Source organism: Bombus vancouverensis, chromosome 8 (genome assembly GCF_051014615.1).
Source record: "Bombus vancouverensis nearcticus chromosome 8, iyBomVanc1_principal, whole genome shotgun sequence".
In the NCBI taxonomy this organism is placed as follows: Eukaryota; Metazoa; Arthropoda; class Insecta; order Hymenoptera; family Apidae; genus Bombus; species Bombus vancouverensis.
In genome coordinates this window covers 15,075,778-15,091,524 of record NC_134918.1, presented here as the reverse complement: position 1 = coordinate 15,091,524, position 15,747 = coordinate 15,075,778, and the positions used below count along the sequence as shown (strand labels likewise).

Genomic DNA, 15,747 nt, shown 5'->3' with positions numbered 1-15,747 from the left:
GTGTTGGGGACTGGCACCGGACTCTTTCGAGCGACGTTGCGAAGATAAATATGGAAAGAGAGGAATTCTGGAGGAAATTAAGGGCGAGAGCAAGCGCGCGAGACGCGGAGAAATCTGAACGTTGAAACGTCTACGTGGTACGTCGTCGAGTCGCATTCATCCTAGAGACGCAGGAGACGTTCCTGCCGGGCGCATAACTAAACTAATTTCCCGACCTCGAAACTCCACCTCCCGGCAGGAAAATTCAACCTCGCCGATCTCTCTTCGTCCCTCGAACCCTCGGGCGGGCGTTGCTTCTTGCTCGTGACTTCTCGTTCTTCGGGAAGCGCGAGGAGATCCGATCTAACTCCGATAATCGTGATTATTTTCGAATTTGCGCGTTTCAAGCTGCCTTTCACCCGCGAGCTTTCTCCCTTATCCCCACTCCTCTCGTCTTCCTCTTTCGTGAAACGATATCCCTGAGCGCATACAAAATCCTACCAATCACGGAGCACTGGTAAATCATCGTTTCCTCCGCAACGTTTTCCCCATTTCTCGACAATCCTGGTTCCAGATAAATGGAAAAACAGCATCAGATCGATCAGCGTCTCCCGTCGAGCAGTGCCGAAGACGACGAGGTAGATCGATCCTTTTTCCTATCCCTCGCACGCTTACCGCGGCGAATTTTATTGCCGTGGCATTGATGAACGACATCGCCACGGCGAACGTCATCGGGGAGCGCGGCGGGCGTTATAATATCGCGGGATGCATGCATGCCGGGTAGCCCGGACGTGTATATACGTGCACCGAGATATTTCGATGCTCTCCAGGGACATTATCGAGCGTCGGATTCAAATGAACCCGGAGCTACTCGGTTTTCCCGGCGACTCCCCTCGCCATCCGAGAATCTCTCTCGGTTTCTCTTCCGCGGCACCCTCTCTGTCTCACTCCGTGGCTGCTGCCAGTCCTCTCCAGGGACTAGCCTGCCCTTCGTTCCCCGCCTGTGGCGCGTTCCTCTGGCTCTTTGACGCCACTCACACCCCTATCCGCCACTGTTTAGAAGAACCATGCAAAGCAATCGATTGATTCGATCAAATGTCCACGTCGCGACGATTGTCATCCAAAGTTACAATGGCTCTTCGTTCCCTCTTTTATGCCTTTCCCTTTTTTATCTTCTTTTTCCGTCCCTTTCCTGTTTTCCTTTTGATTCTTTCGGTTGTCCATCGTGTGCGTCGTGGCGGTGTTCCTCCGAACGAGCGCGTTCTTTCGGACAGAGGCCAAACCTCGAAGTCGAATTGTGGCCGAAGGGGGAGAGTCACGGGGAGAAAACTTGTAGAGAGAATGCGTGCCCTCGTCCTAGGGGACGGTTCGTCCTTTTCGACAACCAGCCGACGAGCACGGGGCCGTGTGAATATTTCAGGACCGACCGATTCGGACTCCAAAGTGGTTCATCTTTAACTAGTATCTCTCTCGTCCCATCCATCTTTTTCGATTGCCTGTTGCGATTGGTCGACGATGGTAGTTTAAGATAATTCTCTTTACGTCTTCCGATAGAACGAGATTTCAAACGATTTTAAACAATTTCAAACGTATAGTCCAGTGTATTCGTATTCGTATGGCGTAATCAGCAAAGGTGGATTTTTTTCTTCGGTCTGTTCGAACGAATTCGATTGGTATCCTGGTTGATTGACAAGCACCTCGTTAGCGTGTTGTAATTGGTCGACAACGCGACCGCCTTCAAAAACGAGGATTTCGCCGGCTGGAATTACACACACGGGAAATGTAATCCAGCCTCGTCCGCAATTCCCGTCGACCGATAATCTTCGACCAGCGGATACCTTTGCTGTCTGCGTCCGCAAATACGTGAACCGCGAATGCCCGACCGCTGTGTGGAAATGTGTCCCAATATGACGCGCAAACAGACCGCGCTAGCTTGATTATGGGTCAGTCGTAAATTAACATCGTCGATAGAAGCCATTGGTCGTTTAATGGCACCTCTGCGCCGTTTCATACGGACCCGGAACGCGTGAAATCTGCTCTGCACGGATCAAGAGAGACTCTTTAATGCATTGCGAATTCGTACAGTATTTATCTTAAAAGTAATTTTGCCTGGAAAAGAATCGTCGCTTGACACGAATTTGACATATACTCTGTAGCGTTCTGTAAATGTCAGCCCGGGTTCAAAGTTTTCTAAAGGAGTGAACGTTGTTGAACTTCCGTCTGCGCGAAGCGAAAGAAACGTGGAAAAAGGGGAGAGGAAAGTTCTTGGCAGGCTGATATCGCTACAAGGAAACGCGAAAGAAAACCGCATTACTTGGACTAAGCGTGGAATCGTCGATAAATTCGTAATATCCTTCGCTGTCAGAGCCATTCATTCTCGCGAGTTGCGGCCATTACCTAAGAAGAATAGACACGTACAGGTTGCCACCGCAGGAGTAGTTTCACGCTCGCTGTAAGTTTATTTCCGCGGAACTGGCACCGAGGAAAAAGACGCCAAAGAAAGCACGATGCTACGAAAGGGAAATGTCTTTGAAGTTCCAATTTGTTCGATGCCCGTGCTGCTGCGTGGCTTGGTTTGAGGCGTTGTTACCCGAACACACTTGAGTGGTGCCGCTTACGGAGCCGGCAATTTGCCAAGTACGATACTCGAAACTTCCGAATTCGGTTACATTCACGATGCAAACATTCTGCACCGCGTAATTTTTCCGAGAAAATTGCATTTGGAATTGCTTAGAGGATAGAGGGTAGGTGCTGAAATTTTAAATTCCATCCTTCTTCTTTCGTACGGTTCACTTTTTACCACCATGGATAACCGACACGGAACAACGACGCGATTCGATTAACGAACAGATCGCAGGTTTCCGTGACACAAAGCCGCCTCCATACACGTTCTCGACGATCCTCGAGCTCACACTCGTCCGATGACGGAATAATCTTCGAGGCGCGAAATAAACCTCGTACAAGCTTGGTCAGGATACTTATCCGTCAACAGAGGCTGAAGCGAAAGGCTGTCGATCTCAGGTGTCTCGACAACGTCTAGGAAAAGGACGCGAAGTGTGCTAGACCCTGAGCATGCTCACGGATCCGTTCGGTGTGCAAATGAAACCTGGCCAAATTAATTGAACATCCATCTCAATTACGGGACTCCGTAGGTGAATACGCCGGGGCTAGACGCGTTCCCGTTCGAGATCTTACGCTTGTGTACACTGCATATATTGCCGCTGGCCGCCGACAATTCTATCCCCGCGGACGATCTGCTAGGACAATGCATCCTGGACAGAATAATTCACTGAAGCCATTATGGTCGGTGCAGGACAAGGGCTTTATTATTGACTTACGACTAATAGTCACGCTGTGGATTACGCGCGTGTGTACGGTTTGGTACGCGCTTGCGTACTTTCTCCGTCTCTACAAGCAACGGCGTATTCCCTTCTCTCGCGGCACGGTTCGATCTATTGCTCATTTCCCAGCGAATGCTAATCGAACGGGCCCCGCTGAAACGCCTGGAAATTCACGGTACGTAGCTTCTCGTTCTCCTCGGTGGGTTTCCGAGTGTCCCGACGAAAATGGATCGGTTGCGCGTCCTCCTTCCATTCTCTCTGCTCCACGTAGACGGGATTAGCCGTTCGAAGCGTATCGACGCCGGATTCTTATTAAATCGTCGAGTCGAAGGCCGACGAATTCTTATTAAGAGGAAAGAATCCGCCGATACCTTTGCGCCGCTCCTCTCTAATTTGCCGCCTGGTTTCGATTATGGAGATTACCGAAAAATTATGCTCCACCCTGCTCCTATTCGCCGCGAAATTAAAGCGGGGCAGGGTTTGCGGTTCAATCGTTCCTGGGGATGGATCGTCTGTGTTTTTACCTTTCCACGGGAATAAACGTAGTTCGGATTATAGGGAATAAAGTGCGCGTATTTTTAACGAATGCAGTTTAATCTACGCAGTGTTATTTCGTATATTTATCGTCGTTTATGACACCGTACGCTTCACCACCGTTTCAAACGTATAAATCGCTCGACGAACCAATAAATTCGTGCCGCGCGCTTCCTCTTGGTTAATCGGTTTTTTCTTTTTCTATTTTTTTTTGTATTTTTTTTTTTTCTTTATATACGGCTGATCGATCCACAAAGCAAATGCATCGCGTTTCATCAGAATTCGTTGGCCGCGTCATAGTCAGACTCGCCATTATTCCTACACTCGCAACAGCCACTATGTTGCACCCGTGCGTTGATCAGGCATTCTGTCTGTCTCGTGTCCCTCTTTGAAAACGTATCGCCGTGTAATCGATGCGCACTTGGACAACGTTAGAAAAACCTAGTCGATCCCGGATCCTGTCCGGGAGTGAATGAATAAGCAGCCCTCGAATAGGGGTTGATAGCGACGTTCTAACGGTAGAGTCATGCTAATCTGTAAACCAATCATACGGGCCCGTGGAACGGATCCACCCCAATTGGCCGCATCTATATTCCTTGTTCTGCCTCGTGTCCGGATCCGTCCGACCGGATCTTCGCATAGTCTGTCCGAACGATGCATTTCCATATTACAGTAAGATTAATTCGGGCCACGAGCTGGCTTTCCGAAACCCCTGATGAAGTTTGGCAGGTGTCTGACACGCGTCAGCCGTCCCAAAAGCGAGACGTCACTCTCCCGGAGATCGTGGATTTCGGTCAGCTACGTGCTGCCCGATTCGTGGTTTCGTTCGTGCGTTCTTCCATCTCGAAATCGTTAGGAAAAAAGTAATTTTTCCCTGTTTATACGGTACGATTTTTCAAACAGTCCCGACGAAACTCTGTTAATTATTTTTAACAATTACTGTTGCAAGCGGTTCGGAAACTCGCGGTGAGAAGAGGAGAACGAGCTAGGCCGGCTAGCGGGGCCGGAAGAGAACTGGAAACGAAACGCGGATAGGGTTACTAACGATTTCGATTCTGCATCGGTCAAACCGAGCGTTGGATTTTCCGAATGCTTTTTTGATCCCACCAGTCACCGCACACACCTCGCTGTTGGGGTAGCGTGGTTGCTTTTCGAACAAGCTGACGCGAGCCTGCTGTCTCGCTCACTTTTCAGGCGTCAATGACGCCAATCTCCCGTGTAAATCGCGACATATTTCACCGACTACCGAGGTCGCTCGCGCGTCTCCATATCTGCTCGCACCCTCCCTTCCACGTTTCCGCTTTGACAAACTCGTGATCGGCCTTACCGCGACGCTTCGAATACGCGTCGGATAAAAAGTTCTTTGGTCGTTATCCCGGGGGTTAACGCGTCACGCGGAATATCTCGACGAAGTCGACGAGTTGAAAATACCGTGTTGAGCTGCTATACTTTAGAAGGAAAGGGCAGCAAGAACCGATCATAGTCGCGAGCGCGCTCTCTCGATCTCTCTCGTACGAGCGATTCCTCGCGATGTTGCTGAAATAGTTGTCACTCGTGAACGCACTTTGATCGCTGGAACGTCCAATATTCCACGAGAGTGTCGAGCATATCGGTGAATCGATCCGCGTCGAATATTTCCGGCGACGATCGGCCAGCTCGATCGAATCGGAATTTATTTATAAGCGAGTAAGTCGCCGAACGAACCACGGTGCGGTGAACAAAAACCGGATGTCACGCATATGGCGACGCAATTTTCGGAATTATCGGCTCGTGAACGAGCGCGAGCGTTCCGCGCGTACATGCACGATCGGCGCACGCATCGTCGCTCGTAGACACGACGAAACGAGAGCGAAAACTACCCTCTCGGGTCTGTTTGTTTTTGATATGGTTTTCATCGAACGATCCAGCGATGTTGCACGCGCCAGCTGCGTCTACATGCAAATGGTAAACCGCCTACTTTCCTCGAATGGTGCAGGTAATGGTCTCTACAATATACAGAGATCGTAAAATCGGCCGAGTGTCAGCCGATCGTGTATGATTCGAGTATACGGTATCACGTAATTGTATACGTAATTTCGTAGTTACGTTTCATTCTATCTATAACACACGTAAATTCTAGACATCCCGTACACTCTAGGAAGATCGTATCTTTCGAGCAAATTCAGGTTTTCGTAGAAACTTCGCTTTTTCTTTGATTTTGCAATTATATTTGACACATTTTCATGTTATCTCATCCGTTTTGCAATTGTTAGAATTATTGTTTCAAGTATCTTTTCTATGGACTGTAACTATCTAGATGGCCAGTTTTCATCGACATGGCGACGCAATCAACAAACGTGATTTTCGTAACGTTCACACAATTAACCGATAGTAATTGCACTGACGGATGTTATGCTAGGGACATCGTTGGCAGCTACATCATACGTTGATTCAACGCGATTTTCCGCTACGTAAACTAACTTCATCAATGTCTATGCCAATGACCGTATCGACAAACTTCATCTCATACGAATTACAACGCGTTTCCGCTCGTTTCGTATACTTTCTTCGTTAAATGCAAAAAAAGCTTTCGTAAGATCCTAGGTTCGATACTCTCGACAAGAGTAAACCAAGTTCGACGAATCGGCCACGCGTTTTAAAAGAAACTCTAACGAATCCACGAAAGTGCCAGGGTTTAAGAAAATGGAAGCGGCTGCGACACCTGTTTCGTTCGCCCCGACACACTAACGGCGTTCGAGGCATCTGGAAACTTGCGAATTAAGAGATTCGCGGAGGGGGGGTCATTCGATTATTTCCAGCCATTAAAAGGGTCCCGCGTTTCTTCACGGCGACACCCCATTGCAAACGGAACTCCTTTTTCCCGTAGCGTCTTTTCGAACTTTCTTACACGAGTTTTACATTTCGCCAAGAAGGGTGAATTTGGGGAGAAAGAGAGGAACAAACAGCAAGAAGGGAAAGGAATGGGAACGAAGGAAAGAGGAGCGTAACTGGAAGTTGCTCCTCGGCGAAGAAGAAGTCTGTCTTGGACCACGAGCATCGACGACCCCCTTTCTTCTCCCCTTTCGACCCTTCCCGGTTTCATTGGTATTCCACGCGGCAGCACCAATATTGCGTTACTAGAACGCGTCCTGCAAGTGGAATAGACGCGACGCAGGCCACCACGACACTGGCTAACGTCGCTTGTAAGTCACACCATGATGCCTTCTACTCCCTTTTAATTTACACTCGCCGAAATTAATGTTCGCTTCGTCCTCTTCGCGATAGAGACGCTCGGCTTCTTGCTCGATTTCTTTCAATCGCTGGTCCGGGTATCCACCTCGGAAGGGGAAGCTTCTTTAAGAAAGAGGAAATTCTTGTCGCGGAGTTGTTGGTAACGTTTCTTGTACAAATTTCAGTTCGTTTTCTTAAGCGTTCCCTGGGTAGACGGTAAAGCTCGCCTGCTTTTTCCGTGGATGGGACATTTTCATGGGAATTTTTTACGGGGTGGCTGGGATCGTCGTAAGCTTTAAAAGTCTCCGAGGAAAGGATCCTCGATGGCAAGACGTTTCAGAGATGGCTGGCAAAGAGCTACGTAACGACGAGTTTGCGATTGTAATTACAGGATATTTTCTTTAAACGTGTATATTTGAAGTTTAACCGATTAATAAATTCTTCTGCAATGCCTCGGTGTTCATGACGAGTAGAACGAGCGAGTGACGTAGCATCGAGAAAGGATTGAAATTCAACGCATTATCAAGCGTACGAGTAACGGCCGCGGAGGGGATGTTTTCCACGCGGTACAACGTCGGGCCAACCCTTCGTTCCTCTCAATTCCGTGCGGGATCGCGGAATCAAGTGTTTGAGATTATGACGGAGGCTTCGGTCACGTATTTCATTAACTGTGATGCCGTCGGTTCCGCTAGGCAGCCGAGGCGCGTAGGGAAAGAGAGAGAGAGTGGCGGATCTCTCGAGGGTGCAGGTAGCCGCGAAATATGTTTGCTTTGCGTTACATCCCCCTGGGATGATCCCGTTATAATTATGAATGTCCTTGTTGTCCCGCAGACCTCTTCTTCGCCTCTTTCCACTTCTTCTTCCCCTCTCCATTAATCTCGTCGACGATTTCGACGCTTTCGCGTTATCGTCTTTTTTAGATAGGCGAATGGTTCTCGCGATTTTGAAGCGGATAAGTCGTGGATCGCGTTTCCATCGATCGGAATCGTTTTCCCGTCGCGCTTGCAATCGACGAGTATCGAGGAGATTCGTTCTTTTTAGAACGGGCGTACTTTGAAACGAGCAACGACAGATTGGAATTACCATATTGGAGGAGGGACTGGACTTCTTATTTCCGTTTCCTTTAGAGCAGAGGCAGGAAAAAACGCAGCCTGAAGGGTTTCCTCTATCCAAATCGCTCGCTCCATCTTCCGTGCAGTTCTCCTCTCGCGTTGTCCCCTTGCAAAACTATCTCTACCATTCTCCTTCTTACCTTCTCTTTCTCTCTTCTTTCTTCGCTCGCTCAAACTCTGCTCTCGCCACCGAGCTTTCATCTCCCCCTGTTCCATCTCGAGCCTCGAGATTCATCCGATTCTCGTCCACGAAGATTTCAATCTTGTTTGGTCGAGGTATCGACACGTTCTCATCTTCCTCTCGATATTCCCAGCAACCTGCTCCCCTTCCCTTCGTTTTCTCTCTTGCTCACATCCTTCCTACTTTTTGTCCCGTTCCACTCTCTCTCTCTCTCTCTCTCTCTCTCTGACCACCCTTTCTGGCCGCGAAACGTTTACTAACCCTTGCGAGAGTAAAAGAGAAGATGGTCGATGTCTATATCGATCGGTCAGGACGAATCGAGTGCAGGCTCGAAGGAAATTCCCGGTTGCTTCCGCAGGAAATTCGCGAAACGCCTGGGTCGAGAGACCCTTCATAGATTCGTAGCCTCTTTTCCCATTTTTCTCTCCTTTTCTCTTTTTTTTTTTTTTTTTTTTTTTTTTGTTGGTAAGGACCCTCCGCTAGTCTCGCTAGCAGCATCGAGATGATCTCACGACCGCTCGCAAATCTATGTAACGAGAAACGGACGCAGTCTGGCGAAAGATGGAACGCGAGCTAAAAATCTGGCCGTTGACGCGCTCTTTCTCGGCGCCGGAAAAGACTTTCCCAGTCTATGAATATATTAAAAGCAAACAAAGCCGCTCCTCCCGTAATCCTCGCGTCCTCGTCTCTCTAGAAGCACCGTCTTCGCTCAGCGGACGTAGCGCTCGTCCCGTTTATTAAACCGTCCCGCAAACGGTTTCTTAAGCACTTTAAGTTAAGCTTCGTCGTTACCCTCGAAAGACCTGGTTGGTGTCTCGTCCGACGAAAGGAGAGGAAGACGATAGCGGACCTCCATCACGACGAGGAACAATTAAAATCGCGTCCATCGTGCTTGAAAGTGCCTCGCCTGTCGTTATTAAATAACCTAGCTCGAAGCTAACTTTGGATAATCAAATTGATATCAATTATCGTCATGCAAATAAAACGAAAACACTCTTTCAAACTTGGAACGTTAATTTGAGGAAAAATGGAATTTTCTTTTTCCTTCGGTATTATGAATAATTTTAACGTAACTTTTTGCATGGCTTTGCTTTTTGTCTTTGTTTGACGTTTCTTACATTTGTTTCAGACGGAGATCTGCTCGAGTGCCCTGACGGACGTCATCCACGCGGTTATCAACGGAACGGACGGCTGCCTCTTCTGTTTCGGACACGCGGGACTAGGTGAGTCTATCTATGATTTCCAAGATACAAAATCTCCTCTCGAACTGACTTTGGTATCGAGGGATTTCTCACGACGTAGATCCAATAAAAAGCTCGTTAAACATTTTTCATCGTTCCGCGCGGAGTGACAACGTCTTCTGGTTCGCTCCTTTCCGTCCGCACATTGTTCGACAAAGTCCGTCGTCCCCGTAGACAAAACGCCATTGTCCGTCCCTCGAACGGAGCTCATCCCGACAGAGCATGGAAACAATTACATGAAATATGAATACCACGGGGAATTCCTCGTCCTTCTTATCGTCCTACTACTCTCTTCCCCATCGTGGTACGTTCGAACGTCAAGATGCATCTGTTCCAGCTAGAAGTGGGCTTTTTACGCAACTTGTTTACTGCAATTGCAGATACGGCAGAAGTACCGGCGACTCGTTGTCGAAAATTAGATGAAAATCGTGGAACGAAGTTTGTTTTGTATAATTGCACGACTAGTCGAGCATCGCTCGACAACCGGAGAACACAGGGTTATCTTTGGAAACTTGAATTTCACTCGTCTGGGAGGAACTCCCCGATGGAAAAGTCCGAGCTCTATCTCCAGCCACGAATTAACCATTCGCCGGATGAACCTATCGCGACGGCGATTCTTTATTTACACATCGTTCCCCCTGCGTTGCACCGCAGCGTCCATTTTCACCGGCGCGGCAGTTTGTCGCTCGATTTTCATCGTTCTGCAAGAAGCTAAGGGAAAGAAAGAGTACCGACGCGGTGGGCGAGACGCGCGCGAGTTGTTTTACATTTTAAGTAGTGATATCGAGTTTGCATGCAAATGTATGATTATGCGAGGAAACCGAGGGGAAGGAAGATTTTCTCGGGTCGAAGAAGGAAGTGGCGAGATGCGTGGATACCGGCGGGAAAACGGACGAGGAGAGTAAGGAGGCGAGAACGAGGAACGAAAAGGTGGAGTCGAAAGGAAACGAGATAATGTATGCTACTGGGACACGAGCTTTCTCGCTTTCTCTCTTTCTCTCCCTTTTACCTCTCGCTCCCTTCTCCACGCTCTTCTTCCACCTTTCGAATCTTAACGCACACCGGAGATTATCTTCGCCTCGTCTCGCTGTATTTTCAACGGAAATAACTTCCGAGCTGATGGATTTATGGCAAGTCATGCAAAGAGGCCGATTAAACCTCTCTACCGAGTTCCGCCGCTTGTGTACCCACCGGTATACTGCACAGTTATCAGTGGTAAATACTCGAATTCGGAATATTCGACGTTAGCCGTTTCTTTGAACGATACTCGTCGAAAAATGTCGTTTTAGTTTCCTAAATGAATTTTTTAAACGATCGAAGATGAGATGTCACGATCGATCGAAATTTTCTTGCAAGGAATAATTCAGTGAAGAGGAAAATGCGTCGTACGACGAAAGAAGATACGATAGACTAGCGAGAAAGATAAAAGGGTCTACGAGATGGGCGAAGATAAAGAAACGCGAGAGGAGAAAGACGTGGAAGGAACTTTCATCCCTTCGCACCTCCGCCAAAGATACTTGAGGCAAGTCCGCGAGCAAACTGCTTTTGATCATAGCTACGACAACGCACTTTTCTCCCTTTCTCTTTTCGTCTATGTGTCATTCCTCTTCCCCTCTGTTCTTTCCCTTTCTTTGTAGCCGGACTCCCCTAACTCTTTACCTCCCCGCTTCCTGTTGCTTTGACACAGAGAGAAGCACCAGCGAAACGCGGAACAAAAGGAGAGAGGAGACGAAGTCCGCGAGGTGAGACGAGGCGAGACGAGACGAGACGAGACGAGACGAGACGAGACGAGACGAGACGAGACGAGAGGAGGAGGGAAAAGGGAGCGCAAGGAAAAGGAGCTTATGCATCGTAAGCAATCGAACGAATCTTAAAGTTATGCGCCTTTCCTGGTTCTCTCTTCGCGTGATTCAACGAGCCATCTACTTCGAGTCGCGAAAAGACGACGGGGGCCACGATTCAAGAAGAAATCGCGAGACACCCACGGGAAACAAGAAAAAGGCAAGTGGAACGACTACGAAACGACTACGAAACGACTACGGCTGGAAGGTCCCTTTGAAAGCAACAGGATTTGTCGTACAGAAAATTGTAAGGGGCGGACCGAGGAGGAGAGAGGACGAAGAGGCAGCGCGCGCTCCCTGCATGACAGCCAGACAATGCGGCCTTTTGTACTTTGTAACGCGGTGCTAATTACTCCGCATCAGCCACAACCCTTAAGGTACACGCTGTCGAACCCTTTTACCGCGAGAAACCACTGAGAAAGCAGATTAACCAACAAAACGAGAAGAGAGCTAGCGAAGAACGCGCGAGCCTGTCGCCCGCCGCTTTGACATGCAAATACTCGCGATAATTATACCGGGAAACGATGGTTCGCGCTTCGTTTTTACTGCGAGCGCGGCCCGATTCAGCACCACCACCACGATACGAATTCCGCGAGTTGTTCCTCGCAATGCTTCCGCTTTGCGGTGGAAATTCGCGAGAAACGAAATCGATACTATGGTTCAGCCGACCAACAGAAGCATCGTTTTCGCCGTACAGATCATTTCCTTTCAGAAGAATTCGCGAATACGTTCGTTCCCGTACGCGTTCTCCGAGATTCCGTTTGACGTTCGATCTCGAACGCATAGGCGAACGAACATCGCGGAAATGTTCAGACAGAACTAGGGTTTCGATTCCTATTTACCGTTCACGTAAGCGATTGTGCGCCACGTGATATTCTTTTCCCCGCTGATGGAGGGGCGGGTGGGATGAACTCGAAGGGAATTTCAATCGGTAGATGCATCGGCTTTAAAGCAGTCGTACGCGAGTGTCGCGCTAAAGATTTTCCCTGTCGTGGTTCCCTCGGAACATTTCTCGCCCCCTTTCCATCCCTCTTTGCCGTTAGTGGGAGTTCTCGCGGAATTTTTCCGCTTGTCCGCGTTTCAGTCGTTGACTCGATGCTGAGAAGCAACGATACGCGCAGCTGTTCGCGGAATCGATGCATCGTCGATCGCAGTTCCTTCCGAAATTGTTCGATCTCGTTGATTCGAAAGATGGCCAAAATTTCTAGAACACGCGATGCAAAATAGGCCGCGGGATTTTCCCTTTAGAGAGATTAATTACGATTAAACCGCGTAACGTTTTTCAATCTGACCGGAAAGTCGACTCGTAAACGAATGCCCGTTGAACTCCCTCTTCTTCCCGGTTTCTAATTAAATAACAACATAATTCACCGTCTTACGTTAAAACAATTAAATAACGTTTAAGATTCAGCGACGGCTGCCGGTGCTTTTCCATTATTTCGCCGTTGCCAGCAGCCAACGTGAGAACCCAACCCTCGAATTCTTACGCCTTCCGCTTTCAATTCCCGTCGTTTCTCTTTTCGTTCGGTCCTTCACTTTCCTACCATACCTTTTCTTCCCTCTTTTTTTCGGTTGAACTCTTGCGCCGCACCCGTATTGTTTTATGATTTTAATAAGACTTTTTCGTTTACCTATCGGCAATATCTCTTGGCTCGCGAACTTGCCGCCTTTTCGCGCTGAATTCCAAAGTTCCACCTTTCGCTAGGAGGACGAAGAATGCCATTCTGGCTGAGTGTGCCGTAGACCGGGAGATTCTATAGACATTGGGGAAAAATAGAGGCTTAAAGAAGATGACTAGAATCGGATATCAGCCAGTGGCGAAGATAAGTAGAATACACTGTCGTGGTCAGACACTGACGCGATGACCCGAAGTTCGTTCGATGGAAGAATTCGAGCTGTTTTTAACAGTCCTTCCATAAATAACCACGGACGTCTGAACTTACGAAATAGCCGCCATTCGTTTCACCTGTCACCGATGAAAGCCACGGACTTGTAATGGTAACCGAATTAATCGGTTCCAATCTATCCTCGGTATAAATTCGTCGCTGACGAGTTACGCATTGTAACTATGATCGAGCGTTGATCGCGCTCGCATTTCCCATGGCGCCCCGGTAAATAGTAAACAAATTAATTGTCGCCGACCGGGACCACAAACCAAGCGTCGCGATTGTTGCGCGCTTCGTCGATCTGTAGATTTGCCATGTACATGGACGGCGGATTTTCGAAGGGCAACCGTGCGAATCGATCTCGTAGTGGCACGTGGTTGCACGAAAAGCGAGGGAAATCAATCGGGAGACCCATTGTTTGTTCCATGGTCACGATTAATCGGGCTGACGCATGCCACGCCTCGACATCGCATACAAGTGCGCCACAGAACTGTTTTAATTTATGAATGATAACGCGTGTCTCTACGTATTTTGTGTCAACGGCGACGTATTTTTAGGAACCGCCGGTGTCAATTAGTCCGACGCTGTTCAACCGTAGCACAATTTATGTTGGATATTCGAACCGCGTATAGCCAGTGAAAGCGAGGATGAGCAGAGATGTCCAACGATGGCTAATGGCTGGAAGTCACGTAGCCATCGGCTGTCGACGGTATAATTGCTTAGAAGGAGAGCACTTTCCACTCATCCATAAAAATTCGATATTTGTATAATTAAAACTTTGTTTTACTCTTTCAGGCAAATCTCATACGATGTTGGGCACACCGGAGGCAGGGCACACATTAGGAGCGATCCCGTGCGCGATAGCTTGGCTTTTCCGCGGAATTTCCGAGCAGCGACAAAGGACAGGCGCCAGATTCAGTGTAAGGGTCAGTTGCGTAGAATTAACCACCGGCCAACAGCAGCTGAGGGATCTTCTCGCGGCTCACGCCAACGGTAAGTAAATACGAGCCGGATCACCGACATACCAGCCATGTAACCGCTACACAAAGCGTAGGTTGAGAGAATATAACGAGAAAATGGAGAAACAAGATGGAAACGCAAATACTCTTTCCACGTTTACCTACTACTTTCCAGCAAGTTCGTAAGAAACATCAGAAACTGAAGACTTATCTCTGTCCATCCATCCAGACACAGACACGTCCATTCATCATCCGAATCACCCAAGTTTGAATCGAGTCGGGGAAAACGAACCTTGTGACCACAGGACGCCGGATAGAGTTTCGGTTACAAATTACGCGCAACATTTGTAACGTAATCTCCGCAACGGCGTCGAACTTTTCTCGTTTTAACGCACTCCGATCGCGATAGCATTGTGCTCGCGGCGTGTCGAAGAAACTTGAGTCGTAAGAAACACTTGGCTCGAGCTTGGTCCTCTCGTTTTAGGAGTTCGTCTCCTCTAGTCTCTATAAAAGAAACGTCTTAGATCAATACTTATGTCTATGTTCGTATATATACAGATAAACCTAAACGCAGAGGGGTTGAAAGTTTCCACAGGTCCTCCGTGATAGGGTTGCACGTTCGCCGCAATTAATTCGATGCTTGGAACAATGCAGTGGAGTACAATCGTTTTGGATTAATTAGTGCCGAGTGCAGCGAAGAGAATTGTCGTCCGTCGATAAGCTGATTGCGGAGACTTGGTCTAATCTTCAGAACCTTGTTTCCTCTATCTAATCACGGATGCGTGGAAATCGATCACGCGAATTCTAATTATGGTTATACCTGATAAATCGTATTGGTGTTTCGAAGAGCGACACATGCGCAATTGTGAAAACAATGTTTGTTATAAGGAAGAGTCTAAGTTAGGGTTCAAATATTCTACTAACGATCGGCGAAGATGGAGGAGAGAAAAATTACAATTTTCTGAAAATATCGATCGATAATGGACAAAACAGCAAGACTCAAAGTGAATTTGTCATCCTGGAAGCATCGTCGGGCTAAATTATATCGATAAAAAAGGAGTAGGCGGGATCGTAAGAGCCCGTTACGGTTCGAAATGCGCGGACTCGGCATAAAATGGAGAGGCAAATTACATCCGAAAACCGCATATTCCGCTCACTTGATACTACAGCTCGCGTTCCATCGAGCTTCCATTTCAGACGACTGGCTTCTCAGCGTTCTTCGATCGACAAGAATGGTCAGTCATAATGCCAGAAGATGCACCGATCGAACGCCCGTAAGAATGAAATCGTTGCTTTCAATTCTTGCTTCTTTTGGTTCTCGTCGCATCCGTAGAAGATTCGACGGATAGTATGCAGGAAACAGGACGAGAATCGTTCCGGTCGTCATTTGGTTTCGTCTTCACGGACCACCTCGTCCACTCGGTGGCCCGTAAAATTGAGGGGTAAGATTATTTCTGGTCTTC

The 15,747-nt window shown here is 48.2% G+C and overlaps 1 protein-coding gene across 2 annotated transcripts in view; it reads left to right on the top strand.

The window, feature by feature from the left end:
• The window catches only part of LOC117153750 (uncharacterized), a 257,976-nt gene that overhangs the window by 227,238 nt on the left and 14,991 nt on the right, over positions 1-15,747 (top strand). For both annotated transcript variants that reach the window (XR_004463667.2, XM_033328099.2), the window contains exons 8-9: positions 9,487-9,580; positions 14,121-14,318. Coding sequence is in view for 1 of the 2 variants with exons in the window: in XM_033328099.2 (XP_033183990.2) it covers positions 9,487-9,580; positions 14,121-14,318 (292 nt within the window). In the remaining variant the exon portion in view is untranslated. The remainder of the gene's footprint in view (positions 1-9,486; positions 9,581-14,120; positions 14,319-15,747) is intronic.